At 54.5% G+C, this 25,598-nt stretch overlaps 1 protein-coding gene across 9 annotated transcripts in view; it reads right to left on the bottom strand.

Annotated features, from left to right (window-relative positions):
- Nucleotides 1-25,598, bottom strand: part of HMCN2 (hemicentin 2) — a 167,573-nt gene that overhangs the window by 94,094 nt on the left and 47,881 nt on the right. For 7 of the 9 annotated variants that reach the window (XM_035260402.3, XM_035260417.3, XM_035260413.3 and 4 more), the window contains 9 exons: nt 23,308-23,508; nt 22,485-22,610; nt 22,049-22,176; nt 21,051-21,195; nt 17,384-17,496; nt 17,121-17,280; nt 15,428-15,593; nt 4,128-4,255; nt 832-1,077 (listed from right to left, as the gene is read on the bottom strand). In XM_035260402.3, the coding sequence (XP_035116293.2) occupies nt 832-1,077; nt 4,128-4,255; nt 15,428-15,593; nt 17,121-17,280; nt 17,384-17,496; nt 21,051-21,195; nt 22,049-22,176; nt 22,485-22,610; nt 23,308-23,508 (1,413 nt within the window). The remainder of the gene's footprint in view (nt 1-831; nt 1,078-4,127; nt 4,256-15,427; nt 15,594-17,120; nt 17,281-17,383; nt 17,497-21,050; nt 21,196-22,048; nt 22,177-22,484; nt 22,611-23,307; nt 23,509-25,598) is intronic. The other 2 variants (XM_035260408.3, XM_035260422.3) reach the window with 2 other exon arrangements.

The following is a 25,598-nucleotide window of genomic DNA, read 5'->3' as shown; positions in this document are numbered from 1 at the left end:
AGAATCCCAGCCCCTAGACTTCTGGCAAGTCAGGGCCAGGGTATTGGCTCACCCCTGCAGGGAGGCCCCATGGTGCAGCTCACCATGGCTGAGCCCCACAGGCTGGGGAGGCTGAGCTATGCCCTCAAATAAATGGGCCACGTGTGGTGCCTCACAGCAGTGGCTTTGCAAGTGTTTTTTTTTTTTTTTTCTTTTTTAAGAGACAGGTTCGCTATGTTGGCCAGGCTAGTCTCAAACTCCTGGGCTCAAGCGACCCACTCACCTCAGCCTCCCAAAGTGCTGGGTTTACAGGTGTAAACCACACTCAGTGAGCCACCACACTCAGCCACAGCTTGTTTTAAATTCCTAATAGTGAAACTGCTAGCACCACTGATCCAGAACTTTCTATACGCCAGGCGCTTCACACACACTCATGGACCCCTCACAGACTATTGGACCCATTTTGCAGGTGAGAACACTGGGGTCACAGAGTGTAGGTGGCTGGCCTATGACTGTCCGGATGGCCCTGGGTCCACTGCTGCTCCCCGCTCCCTGCCCTAGGTGCCTCTGTCCACCCAGGTCCTGAGAGGGCCCACAGGTCACCGCCCAAGGGGAAAGAGTGCAGGAAACCCCTGCTGGGAGCTCTGAGACTGGTCCATGCCCACGGGCTGACATAGACTCCTAGACACAGGATGGCCCAAAGCTGTGAGGCCCCAGAGAGGGCCAAGGCTCTATCTGTCCCCAGAAAGAAGCGGGAAGGCACAGACCCCGGAACAGAGACGAGCACCTCCCAAGTCCAGGCTGTGCTGGGAGAGCTGGGGAGAAGTGAGTTCTGGGGCCAGGGAGACTCACCTAGCACCTTGAGCTCCACGTCCCAGGCACCCACCCCAACGCTGTTGGAGGCCTCACAGTGGTACCTCCCAGCATCAGAGATTCTGATGGCTGTGAAGTGGATGGAGCCCTCAGGCCCAAGGGCCACGCCATCCTTGGACCAGCTCAGCTGGGGCTCTGGGTTGCCCTCAGCCACACAGTTCAGATCCAGGGCTTCTCCCACCAGCACCTTCAGAACCCGAGGGCCCGGCTGCACCTGAGGGGGGACTGACGGGCCACAGGAGAGGCATCAAGGTGGGGGACCCGGGTGAGGGGGTCCCAGAACCCAGACCCAAGCCACATCTCAGATGTCACCAGCCAGCAAAATTGTCATGGAGCACAATCGAAGGCTGGCAGGAAAACACATTGGGGCACCCACGTGGACTCCCCTAAAGAGAGTGAGCGCTGGTCTTTCACCTGAACACACACACTCTCATGAAAGATTCAACCCTCAGGGCTGAGCGTGCGCATCCCTCTGACCCCACCGATGTGCTGACTCCATTTAAGAAGTACTGCTCGGGGCTGGGTGCGGTGGCTCACACCTGTAATCCCAGCACTTTGGGAGGCCAGCGTGGGCACATCGCCTGAGGTCAGGAGTTCCAGATCAGCCTGGCCACTATGGCAAAACCCTGTCTCTACTAAAAATACAAAAAGCAGCTGGGTGTGGTGGCACACGCCTGTAATCCCAGCTACTTGGAGGCTGAGGCACAAGAATTGTTTTATCCCTGGAGGCGGAGGTTGCAGTGAGCTGAGATGGTGCCACTGCACTCCAGCCTGGGCGACAGAGAGAGGCTCCATCTCAAAAAAAAAAAAAAAAAAAGTACCACTTGGGATTCATCCAGCTCAGTGCACATGGGGGAACTGAGGCAGGGCAGAGGGACTGACTCATAATGCCTGAGCAAGGTTGGGAGGCAGCATGCACAGAGATGGTTCCAATCGCATTTCAGTTCCTTAGAGCCAAAGGACTCTGCTCCAGCCAGAGCCTCAGTTTCCCCTTGTCACAACCCCTCCTGCCCTGCGGGATGAAATGAGGTGCAGCACTAAAGCAGCCAGCACAGAGCCCAGTGGCTGGAGGCACCCAGGCTGGATGTCATCGCTGCCCCATCCTTCCCTCCCACAGCTGTGGTTTCCCGTTCTTTTCCATTTGTGGTTTCAAATCACTTTCCCATCCTCCTCTCACTTGGTCCTTCCTACTCGGCAAGTGGTACCATCTAAGGCTGCACATTTGGAGAGGAGGACGCTGAGGCTCAGAAAGGTTATATGACTTGGCCAGAGTCACCCCCTCCCTCAGTGGAGAGGTGCTGGCATCAACCCTGGGTCTGAGTGTCCAAGGGCCCAGGCCACCGTGGGGCCAGACTGGGTGGGCACAAGAGAACTCTCAGAGCCCAGGGGCCACCCTGCTCCAGGCACTGCTGGGACAAATATCCTGGCCCCTCGAGGGAAGCTGAGGTGCACCCACCCCCTTCACAGCTTCTGAGAAGGAGCCTGGATTATATGACCCATGGGAACCTCGCCCTTGGGCAGAAACCAGCCCCTTGGCCCATGGCCTGTGTGCCAGGAGTGCTCCCTGCCCAGGAGCACAGAGAGCATGGATGCCCTATCCACCTGTTGATCTCTCTCACACATACCCACTGAAAACAGTAACAGCTTCCACTGTTCTGAGAATCAATGTCCTTGAGACCTTCTGACCACCATGGGATGGGCTTTATGGTGGCCTTCACTTTATAGAGGAGGAAAGCAAAGCTCAGAGGGGCCAAGTGTCACACAGCCAGTCAGTAGCAGAGTCAGGATTCAAGCCCAGCTCTGCTGACGTTGAGGCCCTGATCATTACCCTGCCTCCCTGTTCTTGTCTCTCAGGCCCCCATGCAAACCTACGGAACCCTGGAGCTCCTTCTCCATCTGGGCCTCAGCCTGTGCATCTGTAAAATGGGGTATGAGCTTAGATCCAGAGCAGCACACTTTCTGCAGAGAGTAGGTGGTTGGAATGGTGGGCTGTGAGGCCAGGTAGGCTCCCTCCACTTCCCACCTCTGCCGTCAGAGGGTAAAGCAGCCACAGGCTGCATGTAGATGAACACACATGGCTGAGTTCAGATAAAACTTGTATTTATAAACACTGAATTTTTGTTTTGCTTTGTTTTGAGACAGGGTCTCACACTGTTGCCCAGGCTGGAATACAGTGGCACGATCACAGCTCAATGCAGCCTCGACTTCCTGGGCTCAAGCAATCTTCCTGCCTTGGCCTCCTGAGTAGCTGGGACTACAGGTGTGGACCCTTGCAAGTGAGTAATTTTTTATTTTTTGTAGAGATGGGGTCTTGCTATGCTGCCCAGGCTGGTCTCTAATTTCTGGGCTCAAGCCATCCTCCCGCCTAGGCCTCTCAAAGTGCTGGGATTACAGGCATAAGCTACCATGTCTGGCCAACACTGAAATCCGAATTTCAGATAAATTTGAAGTATCATAAAATATGATTGGGTTGGTTTTTTGGTGCATGTCCAATTATTTTACCAAGTGGAAGCCGTTCCTCACTGGCTCATGATCTCTGAAAACAGGAGGGCAGATGGCCCAGAGCTGGGCCTGTCTCAGAGGCCTCTCAGTGTTCTTTCGGATGACGAGCACCCTGACTCTCTGGCACACGACTCCAACCTGCTGGCTCCCTTTGAATGAGCCCTGGACTCATAGGGGAACACCCACTCCTGGGACCTCGCACCGGGCTGGGAACCAGAGCCACAGTGGGGTGCGTGGGGATGTGTGGAGACAGCGCCGCACCTCCTGTTACAGGTACACAAAGTGCCTCGTTGATGGCAGTGGTGGGAGCAGGGGCTTGGAAGGGCCGCTTGGGGGCATTACATGCTCCCAGCAGGAGGGGGCTCTGTAGCATCTCACAAGCCTCTTCCCATTGCCATCCCCTAGGCTCCTGGCTGGGCCTTGCACAGCAGGCAGAGATGCTCTCAGACCCACCTTCATGGGTTCCCCTCTGACTCCCGCCCAAACCCAGGTCCCCACTGGGCTCTGCCCTGTGTTCTCAGGGGCCTCTGAACAGCATCTCCAGGTCCCCACCAAGGGGCATGGGGAGAGGTAGAGAAAAAGGGTAGAGGAGAGACAGGCCTGAGAAAGACAGGAAGTGGGGGTAGCGAGAGGAGGTGGCAGAGGCGCAGGGAGGGAGAGGTGGCGGTGCCTCACAGACCTGGGCATGGGCTGCAGGAGGGGGACTGAGAAGCCTGAGGGACAGGCAGGGTGATGGGGGACACGGAGGGACTGGGGCTGCCAGCTGGTCCTACCTTGCACCCCAAGAACGTAGTGACGGGAGGCGGACCCTGCGGGGTTACTGGCTGTGCACTCATAGTGGCCAGTGTCATCCACCTGGACCTGGGCCAGATGCAGAGAGCCAGACGGGAGGAGTCCATGCCTGCGGGAGTGGGGAGCACTGGTGAGACCCCCACTGACCCCACCCCCACAGGAAGGCTTCAAGATCCAACTTGAACCAGCCATCTCACCCAGGAAGCCTTCTGGGAATGAGACAGCACCCACCATCTGGCCCCTACCCCTACCTCCATCCTCCCTGAACCAGCAGGCTAGGGCCAGTCCCATGCCTGTTGGTATAAGAGAAGAAGAGCACTGGACTAGGAGTCCACTGGCTTGGGTTCGAGTCTAAACTCTAAATCCTTCCTAGCTGTGACCTCAGGGAAGCTGCTTCATTTCTTGGAGCCTTCATTTCCTCATCTGTAAAATGGGCATGCCAAGACGGCGTGTGCCTGGGCCAGGGCTGGTAAACAGATTCCATCACAGGCTCAGCCCAGGGCCAGAAGCCTGTCCACCGTTTGACACCTGTTGACTGCGGTGGCAACGCCCCCCTCCTCTGCCACACACACCTGCCCTGCGTGTGGGATGAAGAAGCTGACAGCCCTGAGGCCCTCTGGTCTGGTGCCAGGGCTGATCTGTCTCTGACAGCAGTCCCTTGGTGCTCCTATGTCCAGAGCTGTGTTGAGGGGCTCAGGAGGAAGCTGCGGACCCCCCACCTGCGCCACCACTGCCATCGCCGCCCTCCCCAGTCTGGCTTACCTTGCTAACATCACATCACCCCCATCCCACAGGGATCTAGGACCCCCAGCCAGGTTCCTGCAGCTGGGCTGGACCCCAAGGGCCCCCCGCAGACATGATGTCACCGGCCCATATGTGCTGGCTCCGCACAGCCCCTGCCTCCGTAAAATAGGGAGGGCAGCTGCGGCCACTGACCCTAGCTGGCCCCAAGAGCACACAGCCAGCATGGGGGCAGGGGACTGTAAGGGCCAGCCGCTGGCCCTGCACTCAGCAGCTGGGTTCCAGAACCCAGCAGGCCTGGGATGCTCCATTCCTGGTCCCCACCTTGCTATCTGCTGAGCCTCAGTTTCCTCCTCTACAAAACAGGGATCACAGAGCCCCTTATAAAATCCTTAGGGCTCCTCATAGCCCCCACCTCTCAGGCAGCTGCAAGAATCACATGAGATGCGGTAAGGGAAGTGAGGGCCATGCAGTCATTATCAAGGTCAATACCATCATTCATTCCCTATGCAACCTTGGGCTATGGGCTTTGTCTGCTGAGCCTCTGTCTCCCCATCTGTAAAGTGGGACAATGACACCCCTTCCCCGCCACCCCCTCCATCCATTTGCCCCAGCATCCAGCAGCCTCTTGGGACAAGTTCTCTGAAGATGGCTGTGGATGGCACAGTGGGTGGTGGCACTGGGCTGGATCACCTGAGTCTAACCTGCTTAGCCATGTGCTTCCTGTGTGAGGGTGGACAAGTTGCCTCACCTTCTTGTGCCTAAGTCACCTCGTTTTGGAAAATAGAGCCCTCAGCCGTGCTCATCCCTCACAGGCTGTCAAAAGAACTGAATGACCTAATTCACAGCACAGCATCTGCAACAGAGAGGCACTCAACAAAGTCAGCTGCTTCCACGGAGGCAAGAGCACACGCATAAATAACACACAGGGCTGTTTTGCATGTTTGAAAACTTGCATCATGAGCTATATCACGGCATAAATGGCATCGTGAGGATGTATCAGGTCTAATTCACTCACTTTTGACTGTTGTGTAATATTCCCTTGTATGATTACACCACAATGTATTAACTTGCTCCCTTTTGAGCAAACATTTCAACATTTAGATCTTTCTTTATCTCTTCCTTTCCCCTTCTTTTCCTTCCCTTCCCCTTCCCTTCCTCTTCTCTTTTCTTCCCCTTCCTTTCACCCCCCCCCACTTTATTTCACCAGCAGAGCTCTTGACACACTGCTGTCTGTGTCTCCCATGCCCCGGAGCAGGTCTCCTGGACTACCGGTCATGCCCTCTGCTCTCAAAGGTCTCACACCTTGTAGGGCAGGGGTTCTCATCAGAATCTCAGCTGCATGTGAAACATGCTGATTCTCAGGCCTTACCCAGAGACTCTGATTCCATGGAGGAGGTAGGAATTGGGGTTTTACTAAAAAGCCCTAGGTAGCTGATACAAGTGGCCGGGGAACCACCTCCAGGGAGACACTGCCTGGGGACATGAAGAAGTGCCCCTTTCCCAAGAAGCAGCATGGCAGGGCAGATGGGTGTGGGTCTTCGATGGTAAGTGTCCTGGTGAGAATCACCATCCTGCCTCTTACAGGCTGACCTTGGGCCAGGACGCCATCTTCCTGAGTTTCAGTGTCCCTATTTAGAATCACAGGAGGCAGCAAGTATGAGCTGACATCACGCACACAAAGCCTGAGGTTTTCGGGACATAGTATATGGATGACACCTGCTCATCTTTTAATACTGAGATATCACCTCCTCTAGGTCACCTATACTGCCTTGCTATTCGTGTGATACAAATCCCCAGCCAAGGTCTGGGATCTCTCCCCGGTCTTCAATCAGCCGGGCAGCCCTGCGCAGGTTGTTCAGTCTTTACAGTGCAAAGGAAAAAGTGGGAAAACACCCCATCAGTACCTATGTGTTTTGGCAATGGGTAAACATTTTCCCTGTGTAGCTCTATTCTGTCTGCCACTCCAGCTTGCATTTTCTTCTTTTTTTTTTTGAGACAAAATCTTGCTCTGTCACCAGGCTGGAGTGCAGTGGTGCAATGTCAGCTCACTGTAATCTCCACCTCCCAGGTTCAAGTGATTTTCCTGCCCCAGCCACCTGAGGAGCTGGGACTACAGGCATATGCCACCACGCCCGGCTAAATTTGGTACTTTTTTTAGTAGAGATGGAGTTTCACCATGTTTGTCAGGATGGTCTTGATCTCTTGACCTCGCCATCCTCCCACCTCAGCCTCCCAAAGTCCTGGTATAAAAGGTGTGAGCCACCACACCCAGCTTTAAATTATCTCTTCTATGGCTTTTTGAAAAATTAAATAATGTTGATACATCGATACCCACCAATCAAGGGCCAAACCCATTTGATGCGGAAACTGATAAATTCAATCACATTCTAGGCTGGGATGCGGTTCGCTCCCTGGACATTGTCGCCATATCTGGGCTGGCAAACAGGGGTAATGTGGGTCAGTGGAAAGTTAGGAACTGGAGTTCTGGATCTGAGGTCCAACTGTGCTTCAGACATGCTGTGCAGCCCCAGGCAGGGCAGTCAACATCTCTCAGCCCCACTTCATATTTGAAGAGGCAGCACTCAGCCTGGGCAAGATGAGGAGACCTCGTCACCACAAAAAATATAAATTAGCTGGGCATGGTGGCACATGCCTGTGGTCCCAGCTACTCAAGAGGCGGAGGTGCGAGGGTCACTCGAGCCCAGGAGTTTGAGAGCTCTGGTTGTGCCACTCCAGCCTGGGCAACAGGGCAAGACTATGTGAAGAAAAATGAAGGAAGAAAGGAAGGAGGAAAGGAGAAAAGGAGGGAAGGAGAAGGGAAGGAAGGAAGGAAGAGAAAGAGGGAGGGAGGGAAGGAGGGAAGGAGGAAAAAAAGAAAAGAAGGCAGCTCCAGACTCTGTTATCTGAGAAGCTGCCTCCAGAACTTTAAGGACTGTAGAAGCCCTGCTCCCTCCTCACCAAACCCTTAAAAAGACAGGGAGTAGGGGCTTCTAAAAACAACTTCCAAAAGTGTTAACAATTCACAACAACAGAAGCAGGTATCTTATCTTTCTTAGGAGCAGCCACAGGTCATTTTCTAGGGGGAGGATTCCACTTGCTACATCACCAAGGAAGAAATGGGAGAACCCATTTTATAGACGGACAAGCTGAAGCCAAAGGACCCAAGAACTGCCCAGCAGAGCCTGTGTCTGTTCCAAATGCCAAACTGGCCACATCCTCACCTGCTCTCAACCCTTTGTGGTTGCCTGCCACTCCCTGACAAAATCCAAGCGCAGCAGCATGGCCCGTGTGGACCTACACAGACCTCCCAGCTCCCCCGCATCCCTGCACGGGAGCCTGGACCACTGTTCCTCTCAGGGGGTCAGGCCCATCTCACACCCCAACTTTGCACATGCAGTTCCTTCTTCCTGGGACACACCTGCACTTCCCATTCACCTGGATAATACCAGATTCATCTTTCAATACAGAGACATCACCTCCTCCAGGAAGGCTGACTTGATGCCCCAGGCTGGCAGGTCCATCATGTAGGCTCCCATAGCTTCTTTAACTCCTGCCCTCATAGCCTTCACCACACTGGCTGTCACCACCTGTCACCTGCCTGCCTGTGGCTCCAAGGGGACATCTGTCTTATCTGCCTTGGTATCTCCAGGATATGCTCAGATCTCAGGCACAGAGAGATCTCTCAGGCACAGAAAGATGACCCTTCCCATGCTCTGCCAAGACTCAGGGAAAAGGTGAAGCTGCATCCATGGGTCTGGAGTTTCCAGGACAGTCCACCGCCTGCACGTTCTGCCCCCCAGCACTCTCCCGCCACATTCCCAGAGGCTCAGTGGGAGGTTTGGGGGCTGAAGCCCAGCAGGGAAGGGGAGGCGGCAGAGAGATGGGAGAAAGGGAGGAGGCCACAGAGACTCAGAGGAACAGGCTGCTGTTGGGCGAGTGGTGTGAAGAGCAGGGCAGACTTCATCGCGGCATGCACAGCCAGATGGCTCCGTGCAGCACCCAGATTAGAGTGGAGAGGTTCGAGGGGAATTTCCTGTTTATGACATGCATCTGGCTTGAGCCCTGCAGTGACGCGCACGCAGATGTCAGAGTGGTGGGGAGATGTGAGAGGGGCCCACAGGCCGAGGGCTGCCCAAGGAAAGCAAAGGGCATCTGCTAGAAAGTGCCAGGAATAATGCCAGCTCCCAGCCTCCCCTGTCTGCCTCAGCCCCAGCATACACCTTTGCAGCACTCAGAGAAGCCCTCTCTGCTTCCCCAGGCAATGCTCTGCTTCATGGTGCTCGTTCCCCATGCCGTTATGCACTTCACCCCACCTGCCATTGTGCTGTCTGATGGCTCCATGACTGGGGGGGCAGCCAGGTCTTCCCAGGTCGCCAGCATGTCCCCAGCTCAGCATGGGCCCTGGCCTGGCCCATATTAGGTGTTCAATAAATATCTCATAGCAAATTGCAGCTGTTTCCTGTCCACTCCACACACTGCCTTCCCCACCTTCACTGACACTGGTCTCTGCTCTCCCTCCCTCCCTCCCTCCCTCACCCCAGACCATCTCAGTACTACCCTCCTGCCCTCCCCAGAACCCCGGTCTCCCACGTTGCTGTTCTTACTGCCTCTGTCTCTAAAGCATCCAGGAGCAGGGCCAGCAGCTGTGGAATGAACGGCACTCCCCCCAGAGTCATGCAGCCTGCTGCAGGGCTGGTCCTCAGCACAGAGCACACAGTCAGGCAACATTCAACAGATGCCCACTATGTGCCAGTGGACGCCAGCCCTGTGTCTGCTAGGGCTGGGACAGAGCCTGAGCCTGGGCAGGCAGCCTAGAGAGCACCCCTCCTGGCAACCACCTCCCCGACTCGCACCTGTCCAGCATCACAGACCCTGTGAGGAAGCCCCCGAGGGAAAGTCACACTGTAGAAATTCAGGAGCAGGTGCCTGAGACCCGCCAAGGAGCCAAGCTCAATAAACAGGTGGAAGGAGATGGAGTCCACGCCATCCCATGAGCCCGGAGAGTATGAGTCCTGCGATGCTGGTGGCGCCGAGGATGGTGCTGACACCAGCCACAGCTGTCAACTACTGAACCCTTTCTGTATGTCACCATGCCACTAAGCACACTCTCACTTAGACTCCCAGCAGGCACACCGGCAAGGCAGGCAGACCCTGCTACCACACCCCCTTTTGCAGAGAAGACTGAGCCTCCAGAGGTGAGGTCCTGGTGTCCATGGCCACTCAGCTGGCCAGGACACAGCTAGGACTTGACCCTCACGCTTTGCAGCCAGGCTCCTTCCTAGCTGCCATGGTGATGTAAGGGTCCGGCTCAGAAGGCGAGAAAACTTAAATGTTCTCCAGAAAGAGAGCCACTGGCCACAGACTGACAAGACTGACTCCAGAGCCACCAGGCCAGAAACCAACAAGTGCTTGGAGGCTCCACCGAGGTACAGTCCCCGTGCAGGGCGCTGGGCCGTGCAGGCATGCCACTGGCTTGCAGAGAGCACTGAGCTGCTTTCCCTGTCACAAGTCACCAGATCCAGCTGCAGGCCCCACCTCTGGCCTCTAATCAGCCTTCCCAGTCATCTCCTTCCAGGATAAGGGGCAGAGAAGGGTGACGGGGGCATGAAAGGAAGAAACCTGGAGGAAGGAGACAGGAGCACACCATCCTCTCACTGCCCCCCCACCCCGCCCCCGCCGCGCTGGGGGTTAGGGATTTGGGATTTGGCACTGTGTGGGATGCTGGCGGGCTGCCTCGGGGAGCCAGAGCCAGAGCCAGGAGTGCTCACAGCCGTCCCATCTCCTCATCGGAATCCCAAACAAACACTGTTGCCTGGAAACACTGCCTCGCCCCAGCATCCCTGGGCTTAATCATGGGGCCAGGGCCCTGAGATGCTCTCTGGCCGCCATTGCCTGTTCAACTCTTTCATTTCTCAAATGGAAAGACTGAGGCCCAGGGAGGGGAGAGGAGTGGGTCTTGCTCAAGGTCAACGGGCAAGCTGGGGTGAAGCTGGGATGGGACCCCAGGTCTTCTGCCACCTGACCTCACACCCAGCCCAAGCCCATGTCTTGTGTCTCTGAGGTTTTGACACAGTCCTGGGCACAGGATATTGCTCAGTCGATGCTGCTGACTTCAATTTTGAATTTACAACTTGAATGTCTTTTTCAAAAACAAGTCCCACAGGAAAGAAGCCCTCAGTGACCATTCCCACCCTTGAACTTCACTGTTGGCTTTCGGGATCATCCGCCAAGGAACTGACCCAGGAGATGAAGAGGAGCCTTGTGCAAAGCTGCTCCAAGAGTCTCATTTATGACCGAGAGAGCTGGCAACGTGGCTGTGGCCCACACACAGCGATGGCCTAGCGATGATGGGAGCCGAGCGCCCTGGAATGTTACTTTGCCCTTTAAAAGGAAAAGCAGGCCGGGCGCAGTAGCTCACGCCTGTAACCCTAGCACTTTGGGAGGCCGAGGCAGGTGGATCACGAGGTCAGGAGATCGAGACCATCCTGGCCAACATGGTGAAATCCATCTCTACTAAAAATACAAAAAATTAGCCAGGCACGGTGGTGTGTGCCTGTAATCCCAGCTGCTCGGGAGGCTGAGGCAGGAGAATGGCTTGAACCCAGGAGGCATAAGTTGCAGTGAGCCAAGATTATGCCATTGTACTCCAGCCTGGTGACAGAGTGAGATTCCATCTCAAAAAGAAAAAGAAAAAGCAAGTGACGTGGCCCAGGATGAGTTGAGAAAATGGAAAACAGGAAAGGAATCTGTGACGAGGACATAATATAAGATGCATGAGATTTAACTCTAGGACACCCCTACCAGGACCAGAGCCACTCTGAAGGGACGGGGACGTGGCTGGGTGGCTCAGAACTTCATGGCTTCTCGGGCTCCTAGGATGCTTCCTCTGTTAGAACTTGCTGACTCAGGGGGTCGAAGATACCTAAGAGTTCAGAGAGCAGTGGCCCGCCTGATACGCCTGTCCCTGGCATGTCTGCGTGTCTGCATGTCTGTGCGTGTGTGTCAGGGCCCAGCCCTGGGAGCTGCAGGGTCAGGTTCCACGTCACATCCATGTGTTTCTGTTTCCTCTTCAGCGCCCTGGGCACAGTGCCATCCACCCCACCCACTTCCAGGGCACTGGGAGGAGAGGGCCACCCCTGGCCAAGGGGGAATGGAGCGGGCCTCGGTGGCTCAGCACATCTGGGTTCTCAGCCCTGACACCACCACAGAATTCCCCACGGACAGGAGAAGGGGCTGCCATGGAGCCCTGTCCTTGGGGCAACTCAGCAAGAAGAGGAGCAAGGGAGCAGGGGAGGGCCGTGGAGGGGAGGGCTGTGGAGGGGAGTGCCGTGGAGGGGAGGGCTGTGGAGGGGAGTGCCGTGGAGGGCGGCTGGCCCCTCTCATCTATGACTCATCAGCTGCATCATCCAGGTAAGTTCTCCAGCTTCCAGAAGGGCAGCTTTGAGGCTGAGCCTGGGGATGTCCTTGGAGAAGGAAGGATGAGGAGGACAAGGGGGAGGGGAAGAGAAGGCAGGGGAAAGGGAGGAGGAAGAGGGAGATGGGGAGGGGAAGAGGAGGAGGGGGAGGAGGGAGAGGGGAGAGGGAAGCAGACAGACAGAAAGTCTCACTGTGTGTTTTCCACTTTAAAAGTCTCTGTGACATTCTTGTCGAGTCACTGAGGGATGGGGGGTGTGGTTTGTCTGCAAGAGGCTGAGCGTGGTTGTGTTTGTGGACACTGCCGTGTGGGGCAGGGAGGGAACCAGAGTACCCAGAGACTACAAAGCTTCAAGCACAATCAAAAGTGAGGCTATGGCTGGGCGCGGTGGCTCACGCCTGTAATCCCAGCACTTCCGGAGGCCGAAGCAGGTGGATCACCTGAGGCCAGGAGTTTGAGACCAGCCTGACCAACGTGGTGAAACCCCATCTCTACCAAAACTACAAAAATTAGCTGGGCATGGTGCAGGCGCCTGTAATTCCAGCTACTTGGGAGGCTGGGGCAGGAGAATCCCTTGAACCCGGGAGGTGGAAGTTGCAGTGAGCCGAGATCGTGCCACTGCACTCCAGCCTGAGCAACAAGAGTGAGACTCTATCTCAAAAAAAAAAAAAAAAAAGTGAGGGTATTCACAGTCACCAAAAGGTGGAAACAGCCCCAGTCCCCATCAACTGATGAGTGGACACACAACAGGTGAGCCACCCAAGCAATGGGACAAGCCACCCACAGGATGGGACACTACTCAGCCATCAAAAGGAGGCAGGCACTAATCTGGCTACACCATGGATTAACCTGGAAGACATGAAGTTAGGTGACAGAAGCCAGACACGAAAGGCCACATGCAATTCCACTTATATGAAATGTCCAGAATGGGCAGAAAGCAGATTAGTGGCTGTCGGGGCTGCAGTGGGAACATGGCAGGAATGGGTGGCTGGTGGCTGCCACTGAGTATGAAGATGTTTTGGGAAAGTGATGAGCGTGTTCTAAAATTGGTTCTGGTAATGGTTGCACAAGTTCGAATATACTAGAAAACACTGAACAGTGTACTCTAAATAAGCAAATGATACAGGATGTGAGTCAATAAAGCTTTTCTTTTGGAGATGGAGTCTTGCTCTTGTCACCCAGGCTGGGGTGCAATGGCATGATCTCAGCTCACTGTAACCTCCACCTTCGAAGTTCAAGCAATTCTCTGACTCAGCCTCCCAAGTAGCTGGGATTACAGGCACCTGCCACCATGCCTGGCTAATTTTTGTATTTTTAGTAAAGACAGGGTTTCACCATCTTGGCCAGGCTGGTCTCGAACTCCTGATATTGTAATCTGCCCACGTCAGCCTCCCAAAGTGCTGGGATTACAGGCGTGAGCCACCCGCACCCAGGCTTAAAGCTTTTACATTTAAAAAGTGGGTGAGAATTGATGTAACAGGTTTGGTAGGACAGGATAAATTAGTAAAAGCTGGAGTTGATGTCTCAGTTTGTGAACAGCAACAGCAGGGAAATAACATGAAAGGGAGCGATTTTTCAGCACATCTGACTTCCTAAGCACTGCACATCCGACATTAACCCACAAGGGCGCTATTTAAATAACATCCACCTTGCAGATGGAGGGACAGGCTAAGAGGAGCCAGTGGCCACCCAGGGTCATACAACTAAGAAGGGAGCAAGCAGACAGATCGATCATCAGCACTGGGCCAGGCGCTGTGGCTCACGCCTATAATCCAAGCACTTTGGAGGCCAAGGTGGATCACTTGAGGTCGGTAGTTCAAGACCAGCCTGACCAACATGGTGAAACCCCGTCTTTATAACAAAATAAAATAAAATAAAAAAGATCATCAGCACTGGCTCTGGGGAGCTCCAGGGCCTGAGCACTTAACCCCACCCCGCCCCCAGCATATTTTCCTTCTCTTTTAGATAAACTCCCAAATCTCCCAAATTTGGAGAGAAAACCGTGTAAGCCAGCACGGAGTGAAGAGGGCAAGGGAGAGGGAACACACAACACCCTGGGATTGCAAAAGCGGCTCGCGCAAATTTACAGCTCCCGGCTGACCCATTAACGCACCACGGCGAGGAGGGGTGAACAAATGAGAATGAGGTTCCCATTTCAGTAACAAGCTGTAAATCAACATGCATCCTCCCGCCAAGGGCCACCAGCCAGCCGAGGAGCGAGGACCAGGCTTTCTGGGGGAGCTTCAGAAGCCCCCACCACACCCCTAGCCTACAACACAGAGCTGCAGTGATGCCAACAGGGCATGGGGGCCCCTGGAGATGCTGCCTAGGGCTGGCTCCCTGGGCCCCCACCGCCTTCAGGGGTGCCCCGCTGCAAGGATTGGCAGGACTCACCACACATGTTCTGAGATGTACTGATGTGGATTGGGGGGGATTCATTACAGAGCAGGCTGCTCTGAGACCTTCTGGTTCTGGAACATCTCAAAGACCCTGCCAGGGCCGATGTCACCGGCCTGAGCCACAGAACCCCCAGCCAGGGGCAAGGGCCCTAGCATCCCCCGCATCCCCTCCAGGGGGGTACAGCGTGGCTTTGAAGGACACCCAAGCCAGCCTCCTCCCTGTCCACCCACTCCCAGGATTCCGGACCAGGAGCAGCTGAGTCAGACAGCTCAGCCGCCAGACACCTGGTCCTGCAGAGCAGGCGTGGGGTGGAGTGTGTCATGGCGGGGATGTGGTCCCAGCCCTGGCTTTGCTCTTGCCTAGCCGGGTGATGGCGAGCAGCTCAGTCCCTGGCCAAGCGTCAGTGTCCTGTCAGATATCAAGGGAGGCTGTGCAGATTAAACGGATCCCATAGGCAACGCCCAGTGGCTGGCGCACAAGGTGCCCCGTGGGCGTGATTTCAGATGGGAAGTCTCACCCTGGGCTTCCAGGCACCCTCTAGAGGGCCTTCCAGGCTTCTGGGGGACCATGGATAGCAGCTCCATGTGCGGAAGCCCAAGAGCATCCTACGGGAGAGTCTGCAGGATCCAAGACCACTGCGGCGTCACTAGTCACCTTGAGGCAGGTTTCCCTCCAGCCCTAAGCTATGTCCCTTCCTGACTTGAGGCCATGGCCTGGGGTTACCTGTTGGTGGTGGGTGGCAGAGGGTGAGAGTCCTTCATCCAGGTGACCAGGGGGGGTGGGGAGCCCTGGGCCTCGCAGTCCAGGGTCACCTCTTCACCAGCCTTCGCCATGACTCTCAGAGGCACATCTGTATCATGTGACCCATTCATATGAAGCCTGGGCTTGGCTGTGGGGAGAGGAAGCAGGACCTGTCAGTAGGGCAGAGGGGAAAGGGGTCCACGGGTGCCCTCAGCCACGGGGCAGCTCCACCAGGAAGCAGAGCCAGTGCTGCGACCTTGATGCTCAGCAGGTCCAGAGGCGGGTGTGGCTGTCAGAAGAGGGAGAGTGCAGGTTGCTGGTGAGACCCAGGTCCCAGGGTTTTGGCTCAGTTCTCCCCTACCCACCTCCCTACCACCATCTTGCTCTGAGGACCTTGACCTGGTCCCTCCTGCCCCAGGTATGTGTCTCCTCTGGCTTCTCTTCATCCTGCCATCCCTTCCCCAGGGACATTCTGGCAGCCTCTGAACTCCTCCTCGCTCTCTACCTTCTCCTCTTGCTCATTCATTTATTCCTATGATATCAGCCATCAAAGAATGCACAGACCCTCCCTCCGGATCTCTCAGTCCTGAGGGACCTCTCTGGTCAGGGAGAGACTGCCTGGTACCCTTCCCTCCTCCTCCCTCCCTTCCTCCATCTTTCTAGCTCATACAAGGAAGGCACTTGCTACATGAGCAACAACAATGAAACAAGCCAGCCGGGCACGGTGGCTGAAGCCTGTAATCCCAGCACTTTGGGAGGCCGAGGCAGGTAGATCACGAGGTCAAGAGATCAAGACCATCCTGGTCAACATGGTGAAACCCCGTCTCTACTAAAAATACAAAAAATTAGCTGGGCATGGGGGCACGTGCCTCCCAGCTACTCAGGAGGCTGAGGCAGGAGAATTGCCTGAACCCAGGAGGCGAAGGTTGCAGTGAGCCGAGATCGCACCATTGCACTCCAGCCTGGGTAACAAGAGCGAAACTCCGTCTCAAAAAAAATAAATAAATAAATAAACAAGCCAGCCAGCTGGGGAAATCAAAACCCATCTAGCCCTCCTGTGTTTCCCCATACGTTTGGAGTTCAGAGAGGAAATGCTCCCCCATTAAGAAATACTTGTAATATAAACATACTGACCGTGAGGTCTATGAGAGAAAAAGCCTGGCTTATACATGTGCTCACTCCTCTCAGATGTATTTATGGAGTGCCAGCCCTGCCCCATCCTCCCAGCCTTCAGGGTCCTTGGGCAACACTGGTACCAAAAAGCTCCCTATGGGATCAAGCATTGCACCACAGCTGTGACGGGTGCCAGGAGGGGGATATTCCACAGTTTACAGCAAGGTGACTCGACCAGCCTAGGGGATCCGGGAGAGCTGAGAGCTAACAGATGGGAGCAGTCAGCTGGGCCCAGAGGTGAGGGAACGGCATTCCAAGCAGAAGGAACTGCATGTGCACAGGAAGGATAGACTGTTCCAGAAACAGAAAGGAGGCCAGAGGGTCTGGGGCAGAGAGAGGTGGGTGAGTGGGTTGCTGGGGGCGTTCGTCCCGTGCAAAGCCACGGGACTCTGCAGGACTGCTGATGTGACAGCTTCCCCGTCAGGCTCCACAGGGCGGAGCTGGGACTCTCTGTCTCCACATCCACTGAGCCCCTCTCCCGGGCAGGGCTGCCATCACTCACTGTTGACAGAAAGCCGCATCTCCTGACTGGAGAAGCCCACGGTGTTGGTGGCCGTGCAGACATAGGCCCCTGCATCCTGGGCGGACGGCTGGGCGATGAGCAGGGTGCCCTCCTCACTCACATTGTAGAGGGGACCTCCAGAGGTCAGGGCATTGGTTTCCTAGGGCAGAGGCACAGGTGACATCAGCAGAGCCTGCAGCTCCACCCCATGACACACTGGGCCTACCTCGCCGGTTGCCCTCTCGGTAACAAGCACTGCCTACCTTGGTCCAGGTGATGGTGGGGGCAGGAACTCCTGAAGCAACGCAGGGGAGAGAGGCAGGAACCCCTTCATTGGTGATGTGGTGGGTGGCGGTGGGATGGATTCTAGGTGGCACTGTTATAACAAACCAGGGTCAAAGCAAAGGTTCATAGCAGCCTCATTCACAGTGGCCAAAAGGCAAAGCAACCCAAATGTCCATCAACGATGCATGGACACACAACATGTAGTGGGTGTAAGCAAGGGAAGACTATTCAGCCTTAAAAAGGAAGGAAATTAACTCCAACTGTATGACATTCTGGAAAAAGCAAAGAAGTCGGATGCAGTGGCTCACGCCTGTAATCTCAGCACTTTGGGAAGCTGAGGCAGGAGGATCACTTAAGGTCAGGGGTTCAAGACCAGCCTGGCCAACATGGTGAAACTCCATCTCTACTAAAAATACAAAAATTAGCCAGGTGTGGTGGCAGGCACCTGTAATTGCAACTACTCAGGAGGCTGAAGCATGAGAATTGCTTGAACCTGGAAGGCAGAGGTTGCAGTGAGCCAAGATTGCACCACTGCACTCCCCCCTGGGAGGCAGAGTAAGACTCTGTCTCCAAAAAAAAAAAAAAAGAAGAAGAAGAAGAAGAACGAAAAGAAAAAAAAAAAAAGACAAAACTATGGAGACAGCAACAAGATCAGCGGTTGCCAGGGTTGGGGGAGGGAGGAATGAAGAGGCAGAGCCCTGAGGACTGTTAGGGCAGTGAAGCTACTCTGGATGATACTGCAGTGGCAGATCCACGTTGCTAAGCATTTATCCAAACCCACAAAATAAACAACACCAAGGGCCGGGTGTGGTGGCTCACGCCTGTAATCCCAGCACTTTGGGAGGCCGAGATGGGTGGATCACCTGAGGTCAGGAGTTTGAGACCAGCCTGGCCAACATGGTGAAACTCCATCTCTATTAAAAATTAGCTGGGCCTGGTGGTGGGCACCTGTAGTCCCAGCTACTTGGGAGGCTGAGGAAAGAGAATTGCTTGAACCCAGGAGGTGGAGGTTGCAGTGAGCTGAGATCACACCACTGGACTCCAGTGTGGGCCACAGAGCAAGACTGTGTTTCAAAATAATAAAAACAAAAATAAAAAACACCAAGAGGGCACCCCAGTGTAAATTCTGGGATTTGGAGTGAGGATGCTGTATCTTCAATGGTAACAACGGGGCCGCTTGTCGGGGTGCTGACAGTGAGGAAGGCTCGCACAGCGGGGCCAGGGTATGTGGGAAATCTTTGTACCTTCTGCTTAATTTTTCTATAAACTGAAACTGCTCTTAAAAGTCCAGTCTATTTTTTTTATAAGAAGTAAAATTCTGGCACATGCTACACTGTGGCTGAACTTTAAAAACCTGCTAAGTGAAATCAGCCAGACATAGGAGGACAAATACTGTATGATTCCACTTATAGGAAGTCCCCAGAATAGGCCAGGTCATAGAAAGCAGAGGTAGAAGGGCAGCTCCCGGGGGCTGAGAGAGGGAATGGGGAGTTAATGTCTAATAGGGATGGAGTTTCAGTTCAGGATGGTGAGAAAGTTCTGGAGATGGATAGTGGGGACAGTCACACAACAGTGGGAATGTAGTAACACCACTGCACACCTAAATATCATCAAAACAATATATTTTATTTTATGTATATTTAACAATATTAAAAGCTATCAGGCTGGGCATGGTGGCTCACACCCTGTAATCTCAGCACTTTGGGAGGCTGAGGCGGGCAGATCACCTGAGGTCAGGAGTTTGAGACCATCCTGGCCAACATGGTGAAACTTGTCTCTACTAAAAATATAAGAATTAGCTGGGTGTGGTGGCACATGCCTGTAATCCCAGCTACTTGGAAAGCTGAGGCAGGAAAATCGCTTGAGGCCAGGAGGTGGAGGTTGCAGTGAGTCAAGATTGCACCACTGCACTCCAGGCTTGGTGACAGTGTAACTACATCTCAAAAATAAATAAATAAAAATTTAAAAAATAAAAGCTTTCAACAGGCGAATAAAAATGGCACAATATCTGCAGCCACCACTGCCTGCCATTGTCAGTTAGCCTTCCCCATACAGCAGGCAGCACGTGCTTGGGAACCAGCTGCGCTGATTCATTGCTCTGGGGGTCCAGATAAATCACTTAATCTTTTGGTGCTCATATTCCCTGCTCAGCACAAAAGTGAATTTAACCCCAATTCCCTGGTCATCCCTTCTGGAACGGGCAGACGGGCAGAGCTTTCGCAACACAGTGAGCTTCAAAACAGTTGTCACATCCACCCTGGGCACCACTCAGATTCCCAGGCTTGAAAACGGGGGACCCTAAGGGGATCAAGGGAGGGACAACTAGGCATGGAGAAGCCAGGAGAGGAGTCTGGAAGCCAGGGGCTCTGATGCCAGCACTGGGAGCTCCTTTAGGAGGGAAATGGCCTCTGGCCTCCCAGGTGGCCAAAGCCAGCAGAGGTCCACACATATTTGTTTAATGGAAATGAACTGAGTCAGGAGAGACTGAGCCTGCTCATGTCAACCCCGCAGAAGTGGCTGTGCGGGGCACAGTAGGAAGTTAGGGGGTGACACTGAGTGGAATCACATATAGAAACCAGCAGATGCCTGGCGTGTGGTACACACCCAACTCTGGATCTGGAGTTATGAGGAAGTGGCACCCAGAGTTACACCTGAGTGCTCAGCCCAGCCCTTCTGAACTTTGGCCTCCCACTATAAAATGGGGAACGAGCATTCTTTCCTCTAAGCCCCTGGGGGTTTCATGAAACAAATGAGAATAAAGAAGATATACTCGGTAAATCACAAAATATAACCACATTTAGTTTTAAACTTCTCATTTTACATTAAAAAGCACAGTGGTTCCCTGGTTGGGTGAACAAAAGAACCCAGCGCTGGGGGCAGGAGAGCAGTTGGGCAAAACACTAAAAATTCCAAAAATGTACGATCTCTGTGACGCAAAACTGAATCCACACTAATGGGTTTATCCCAAGGAAAGACTCGGTCATGTAGATACGAGGTCACCCGCAATGTGTAAGCACAAGGCTGTTCCTGCCCAGGGTTGGGGGGACTCAGGAGGGTACAGATGATCAGATAATTAGAAAATCAGGGGACACCATTATCCCCGTATTAAATTGATGCCTCTGAATCTTAATCGACAGAAAACAGAACAGCCATAACATACTGATGAGGAAACACGTAGGTGGCAAGACAATGGCGGCATGTGATCCTATTCGGTTTTTAAATAGGTTTGTAAACAAGTAGATAGATCAGATGGATAGATGATAAACAGATGATAGATAACTTTTGTATAATTTACGTATAAAACATACAAAGACGCTATATGTATCATGAATAAAGAATATATATTCTATGTATACATAGTGGATGTATATACTACATACAGGTGCGTGTGATATAGAGAGAGTGTATGTGGAGAGAGTATGAAAAGACACATGTCAAAATGTAAAATCTGGTTATTCTCAGTTACTGGTATTATGAGAGTATTTTTTTAACTTGTAAAATCCCTAATTTTCCCACAGAGAATATGTATCACTTGTGCAGTTTTTAAAGCAAAGGCATTCGAGGATCAAGTTACCTCTGCACATTCCCCCTACCCCATCATGTTCCCTGCCCCATGACCACAACCTCAGAGGCTCCAGGACTCACCCTGGACCACCAGCTCCACGTCCCGACGCTGAGAGCCCGCGGTGTTGGTGGCCACACAGCTGTACCTCCCCGCGTGCTCCTGCAAGGCCCGGTCAAGGTGCAGGCTGCCATCTGCTCGGACGGAATGCCGGCTGCCAGCTGGGAGCTGGTGGGGGTGAGGAAGAGCCAGCTTAGCCTCGGGCCTCATTCAGAGGCAGCTGAGAGAGAACCCTCAGGAAACTATGCGGCCCACCAGGCCAGCAGGGAGCAGGCAGGACTGAGAGGCCGGGGGCTCAGAGAAGGTTGAGGAACTCTGTGAGTCCCCATCCTGGGTGCCCAATCAAGCCCCTGACAGACCCTGCAGGGCTAGGTAGGTCTGACCCCTGCATACCCTGACCCCACCTCTCCCTTGGCCACCTGGACCAGGGTGAGCCTGATCCAAGCTGGGCCCATGAGAGTCTCTCCTGGGAATGCAGAGTTGGGAAGGCACCTCTTTGCAGCCTGCAGGACACAGGGACCCAGTGTGTCTGAGACCAGGCAGAAGAATTGAGGAAAGGGAAGAGATCAAACAGAGGAACGCCAAGAAAATCACATGGACGTGAGCTGCTGGATTAGGCAACCCCCGTGCATTCAGTGGTGCGCTGGTATCTGGGGCAGACACTAAACTGCACAGGGCACATCCCTGCTCTGGAACCATAAGAACTGGGAGACCACTGCATTGAGACTGGGCCTCCGCAGAATCCCTGATCCCTGGTCCACGGCTCTGCTGGTGCACAGAATTCCCCCGCAGAGCTCCCAGGGACCCAGCAGTTATGACCCATGTGACAGCCGGCAGGACTTTAGAGGGCAACGAATGGCATCAGTGCATTATCAGAAAAGGTTCCAAAATGAGGCCAAAAGGAGGAAGAGGACACTTCCAGGAGGGGGAGCAGCCAAGCAGAGACCGAGGCTTGGCTGTGACAGTCCCCTCCTTCCCCGGTTGCCACCGCCCACTGCACCCAGAGGAGACCAGCACTCACAGGCTGGCCGGCCTTGAGCCAATGCCTTTCTGGGAGCGGCCGCCCGGCCAGGATGATGCAGGGCAAGGACACGGGCTGCCCCTCCAGGACACGGATGGTGGGGGCGCTGCCGGCGATCTGTGGGGGGGCTGTGGGGAGAGGAGCTGGTGTCAGCCACGATAAGTGTCCTGGGTGGTCGTCTGGGGGACAGAGGCACTTGCTCCCCTCTCCCTCCCCAGAGAACTGGGAGATGCATCAGAATTAGGGACCCTGAAGAGTCACAGGATCCTCAGGACACTGCCCAGGACACAGGGGTACAGGTGATGCTCTTGGGGAGTTTGGCTGTGGACTTGTTTGTTCCAACAAATGGGCCAGGAGAGGCTCCCTGGAGATGCCCATGGCCTTGCTGTGCCCCTGGGGAGCGCCTGCTTCCCACCTCCCATCTCCCACCTCCCACCTTCCACGGCTCTCAGATCCACCAGCGAACCGTGACCAGTGACGACAAGCCAGGCCTCGGCCTGGACCTTCCCAAAGACATTTCGAGCTTCACAGACATACAGGGCCTGGTCTTCTGGGGCCACACCTGAGGGGCATGAGAGAGACAAGTGTGACTGTCAGGGCACACCACAGCCATAGCCTCCCTGACCCCACCTCTCCCTTGGCCACCTGGACAGGCTCCAGCTCCCCAGTGCAGAGAGAGCCCTCGGCATGGCCTGGCCTTACGAGGTTCAGGAGGGAAGGCTGGGATGGCAGAGAGGGAAGGGGTGAGGGACACAGCTGGACCCTGGGAGGGTGAGAAAGCCTCAGTCTGCTCATCTATGGAATGGGGGTAATTGGACCGTATCTTGTAGTGTGACCGGGAGGGGTTGACAACGTGCCCACCTTGGGCCTGGCGTGTGGTAAAGTGGGCGGTGGATAGCCACAGTGGTAATTATGGTAATCATCATAGCTTACACATGTGTGACAGTTAGCATGTGGCAAGAACTGTGCTAAGCACTCAGTGCAGATGATCCACACAGCAGCCCCATAAAGTGGCTTTAATCAGCCAGGCAGGTAATAGGTTTCACTCATGATTATGACCAGGACCAGAAGAGTAGAATGACTTGGCCAGAGCCACCCAGCCAAAGTGTGACCCCGCATCAGCCTGCTCCATGGTCAGTGCTGGGGGTCAGGGTCCTGCTCCCTGCCACCTGGCCACCCAGCCACCCGGCCATGGGGGTTTAGGGTGTCGGAAGCCATCCTGTCTCCCTACCCACCCTGCCCCAACCTCAATATCTTACTTTCAAAGAACAGCATTCCTGAGTCCGGTTGCCGAGTTCTGCTGCCCTGCTGGGGCCCCAGCCTGGACCCCAGGGACTGGCCATCTCCACGGTGCCAGGTGACCATTGGGGGCGGGCGGCCTGTGGCCCGGCATGCCAGGAGGGCACTACTCCCCAGCTCCACAGTGACGTTCCGGGGCAGCTCCGTCAGCCGGGGTGCATCTGCAGGGAGGAAACCCGTCAACCCTGCCTGGAGGATGGACCCGCTCAGCAGCCTCTCCTAGAGGACTGCCTCCCCTCTCCCCCATCCCCATACCATTGCCCTTGCGAACCTAGGGACTGACTCCTGTCCAAGGCTCCAGGGTCAACCTGAGCTGAATGGCATCCACCCCTGGAGAGCTCTCGGGATGAGGCAAAGGGAGTGACTCGTGGGATGGTACGTGGGGTCTCAGGGCCCTGGCTTGACCCCAGAGGTGCAGAGAAGCAACATGCCCACTTCCGGCTGCGACACTTCTCAGAAAACCCCTCCAAGGGGCTGCAAGATGTGTTTCTGAGTCTGATTGTGACCCACTCACACAGGAGCTGAGTGTAAGCCTTCACTTCAACCCCTGCAACCCCTCTCCCATGCCTCCCCTCCTCCTGGGCCACAGGGCTTTCCTCCTGGGGGTTCCTGAGCTTCCCTCTGATGCTTAATCCCCTGGCCTGAGCCAGGCCCACTTCTGCAGAGGAGCGCATGGCTGGGTGGCCTGGCTGGACTCAGCTGCCATTTCCACAGCCCCTTCTGTGGTTGCCACCCCAAACAGCCAGCGTCACGGGGGATTATAGGTCTTCTTCACCCTCTTCTCTAGAGCTTGCCCTGTTGGTTGAACTTTTTTGTAAAGAGCATGTCAAACACCACCACAGAATTAAAACTTGCTCGTTATAAATAACATGACCCTAACATTAGGGTCTGAACTGGGCCACTCGGGAGTGAAAAGGGGCTGCATTAATAGTGACCCAAGGACAATCGACTAAACAAGGGCTGTCCTGGTCACCAGGAGTTAGGAGACATTCTAATACATACACAAAGCGTGGAAATTCTCCTAGTTCTTGCTCCACATGCCCCAGATCCCACACCCTTCCCTAAGGTAACCACTGTTAATAGCTTGCAGTGTTTCTTCCAAATCTTCTTTTTTCCTAAGCATCATTTGACTTTTATAATCAGAAGCAGAAAAAAGAATCAAGTTATTTCCCAACACAGGAACTCAAGCTCCCGTCTCTCCTTCAGCAGGCCAGGAGCAGCTCTAAGCCAAGTGCGTGCAGGTCTCTCCCTCCGCAGCCTCTGGGTACCGTCCTCAGGTCCTTGTCCCCAGGCAGGCCCCTGCAGCAGGGAGATCCCTGGCCTTTTGTTTTGTTTTGTTTTTTAACCCTTTGAGTCTAGAACATGGAAAAGCGTCTGCCTCTTTGTCCTTTCCATCTGTCCCCAGAAATATCCTTCATCCATCCAAATCATGACATCAAATTTCCCTCCTGGCCTTGGGGATTAGGGAAGTTCCAGGGAGATAAAAACACAATTTGGAAAATTACTGTGAGGAGGAAGACGGTCTTGGACCCAGCCTCAGACACCACCCTTTCTCATCGGGGCCTGGCAGCCGCCAAAGCTCACAATCCCAGAATCCCAGAAAGCCTTTGCTTGGGCTCGCCCTAGACAAGGTCATGGTTCCTGCAGAGCCCTGGCCCCCAGGGGTACAGCTTTGCCACCGGGCCCCACCTACCCTGAGTGGAACAACCCAACAGACTACCTTCCCCAGCTCCACCCAGCCCGACTGCAGAGCCCAGCTCCAGCCTCCGTAAGAAAACATGGAAAATCGTATTTCGTTACTGCACTGGCACAAAGACATGCACGACACAGGCTGGATTTGTCTTTATCTATTCACTGTTGGTCATTTTTTTCTTCTGATTTTAAAAGAAATCAAAATTAGAAAACTGTCATGGACCCCTATAAGTGCAGGGCCTTCTGCCTATGCTTGCTGTGCCCGATGGAGAATTCGCCTCGCCATTGTCCCCTTGTCACAGAGCCTCGCCCATTTCTTCCCAGCTCCCCTCCCTCAAGGCAAGCCAGAGGATCTTTAGTGTCTAAAACAGCATATCTCCTTGTTCCCCAGTCGGCCCCTGGCAACCAGGAGCTTCCAGGTTGGGACTAAGAAGCAGAGACTGAAATGAGAGAACAAAAAGAGGAGGCATACCCATTTAGGCCGGGCGCAGTGGCTCACACCTGTAATCCAGCACTTTGGGAGGCCAAGGTGGGCGAATCACTTGAGGTCAGGAGTTCA

The sequence above is a fragment of the Callithrix jacchus genome, chromosome 1, assembly GCF_049354715.1.
Source record: "Callithrix jacchus isolate 240 chromosome 1, calJac240_pri, whole genome shotgun sequence".
NCBI lineage: Eukaryota > Metazoa > Chordata > Mammalia > Primates > Cebidae > Callithrix > Callithrix jacchus.
Note: the sequence above shows the minus strand (reverse complement) of the source record. Positions and strands in the feature narration are given on the sequence as shown.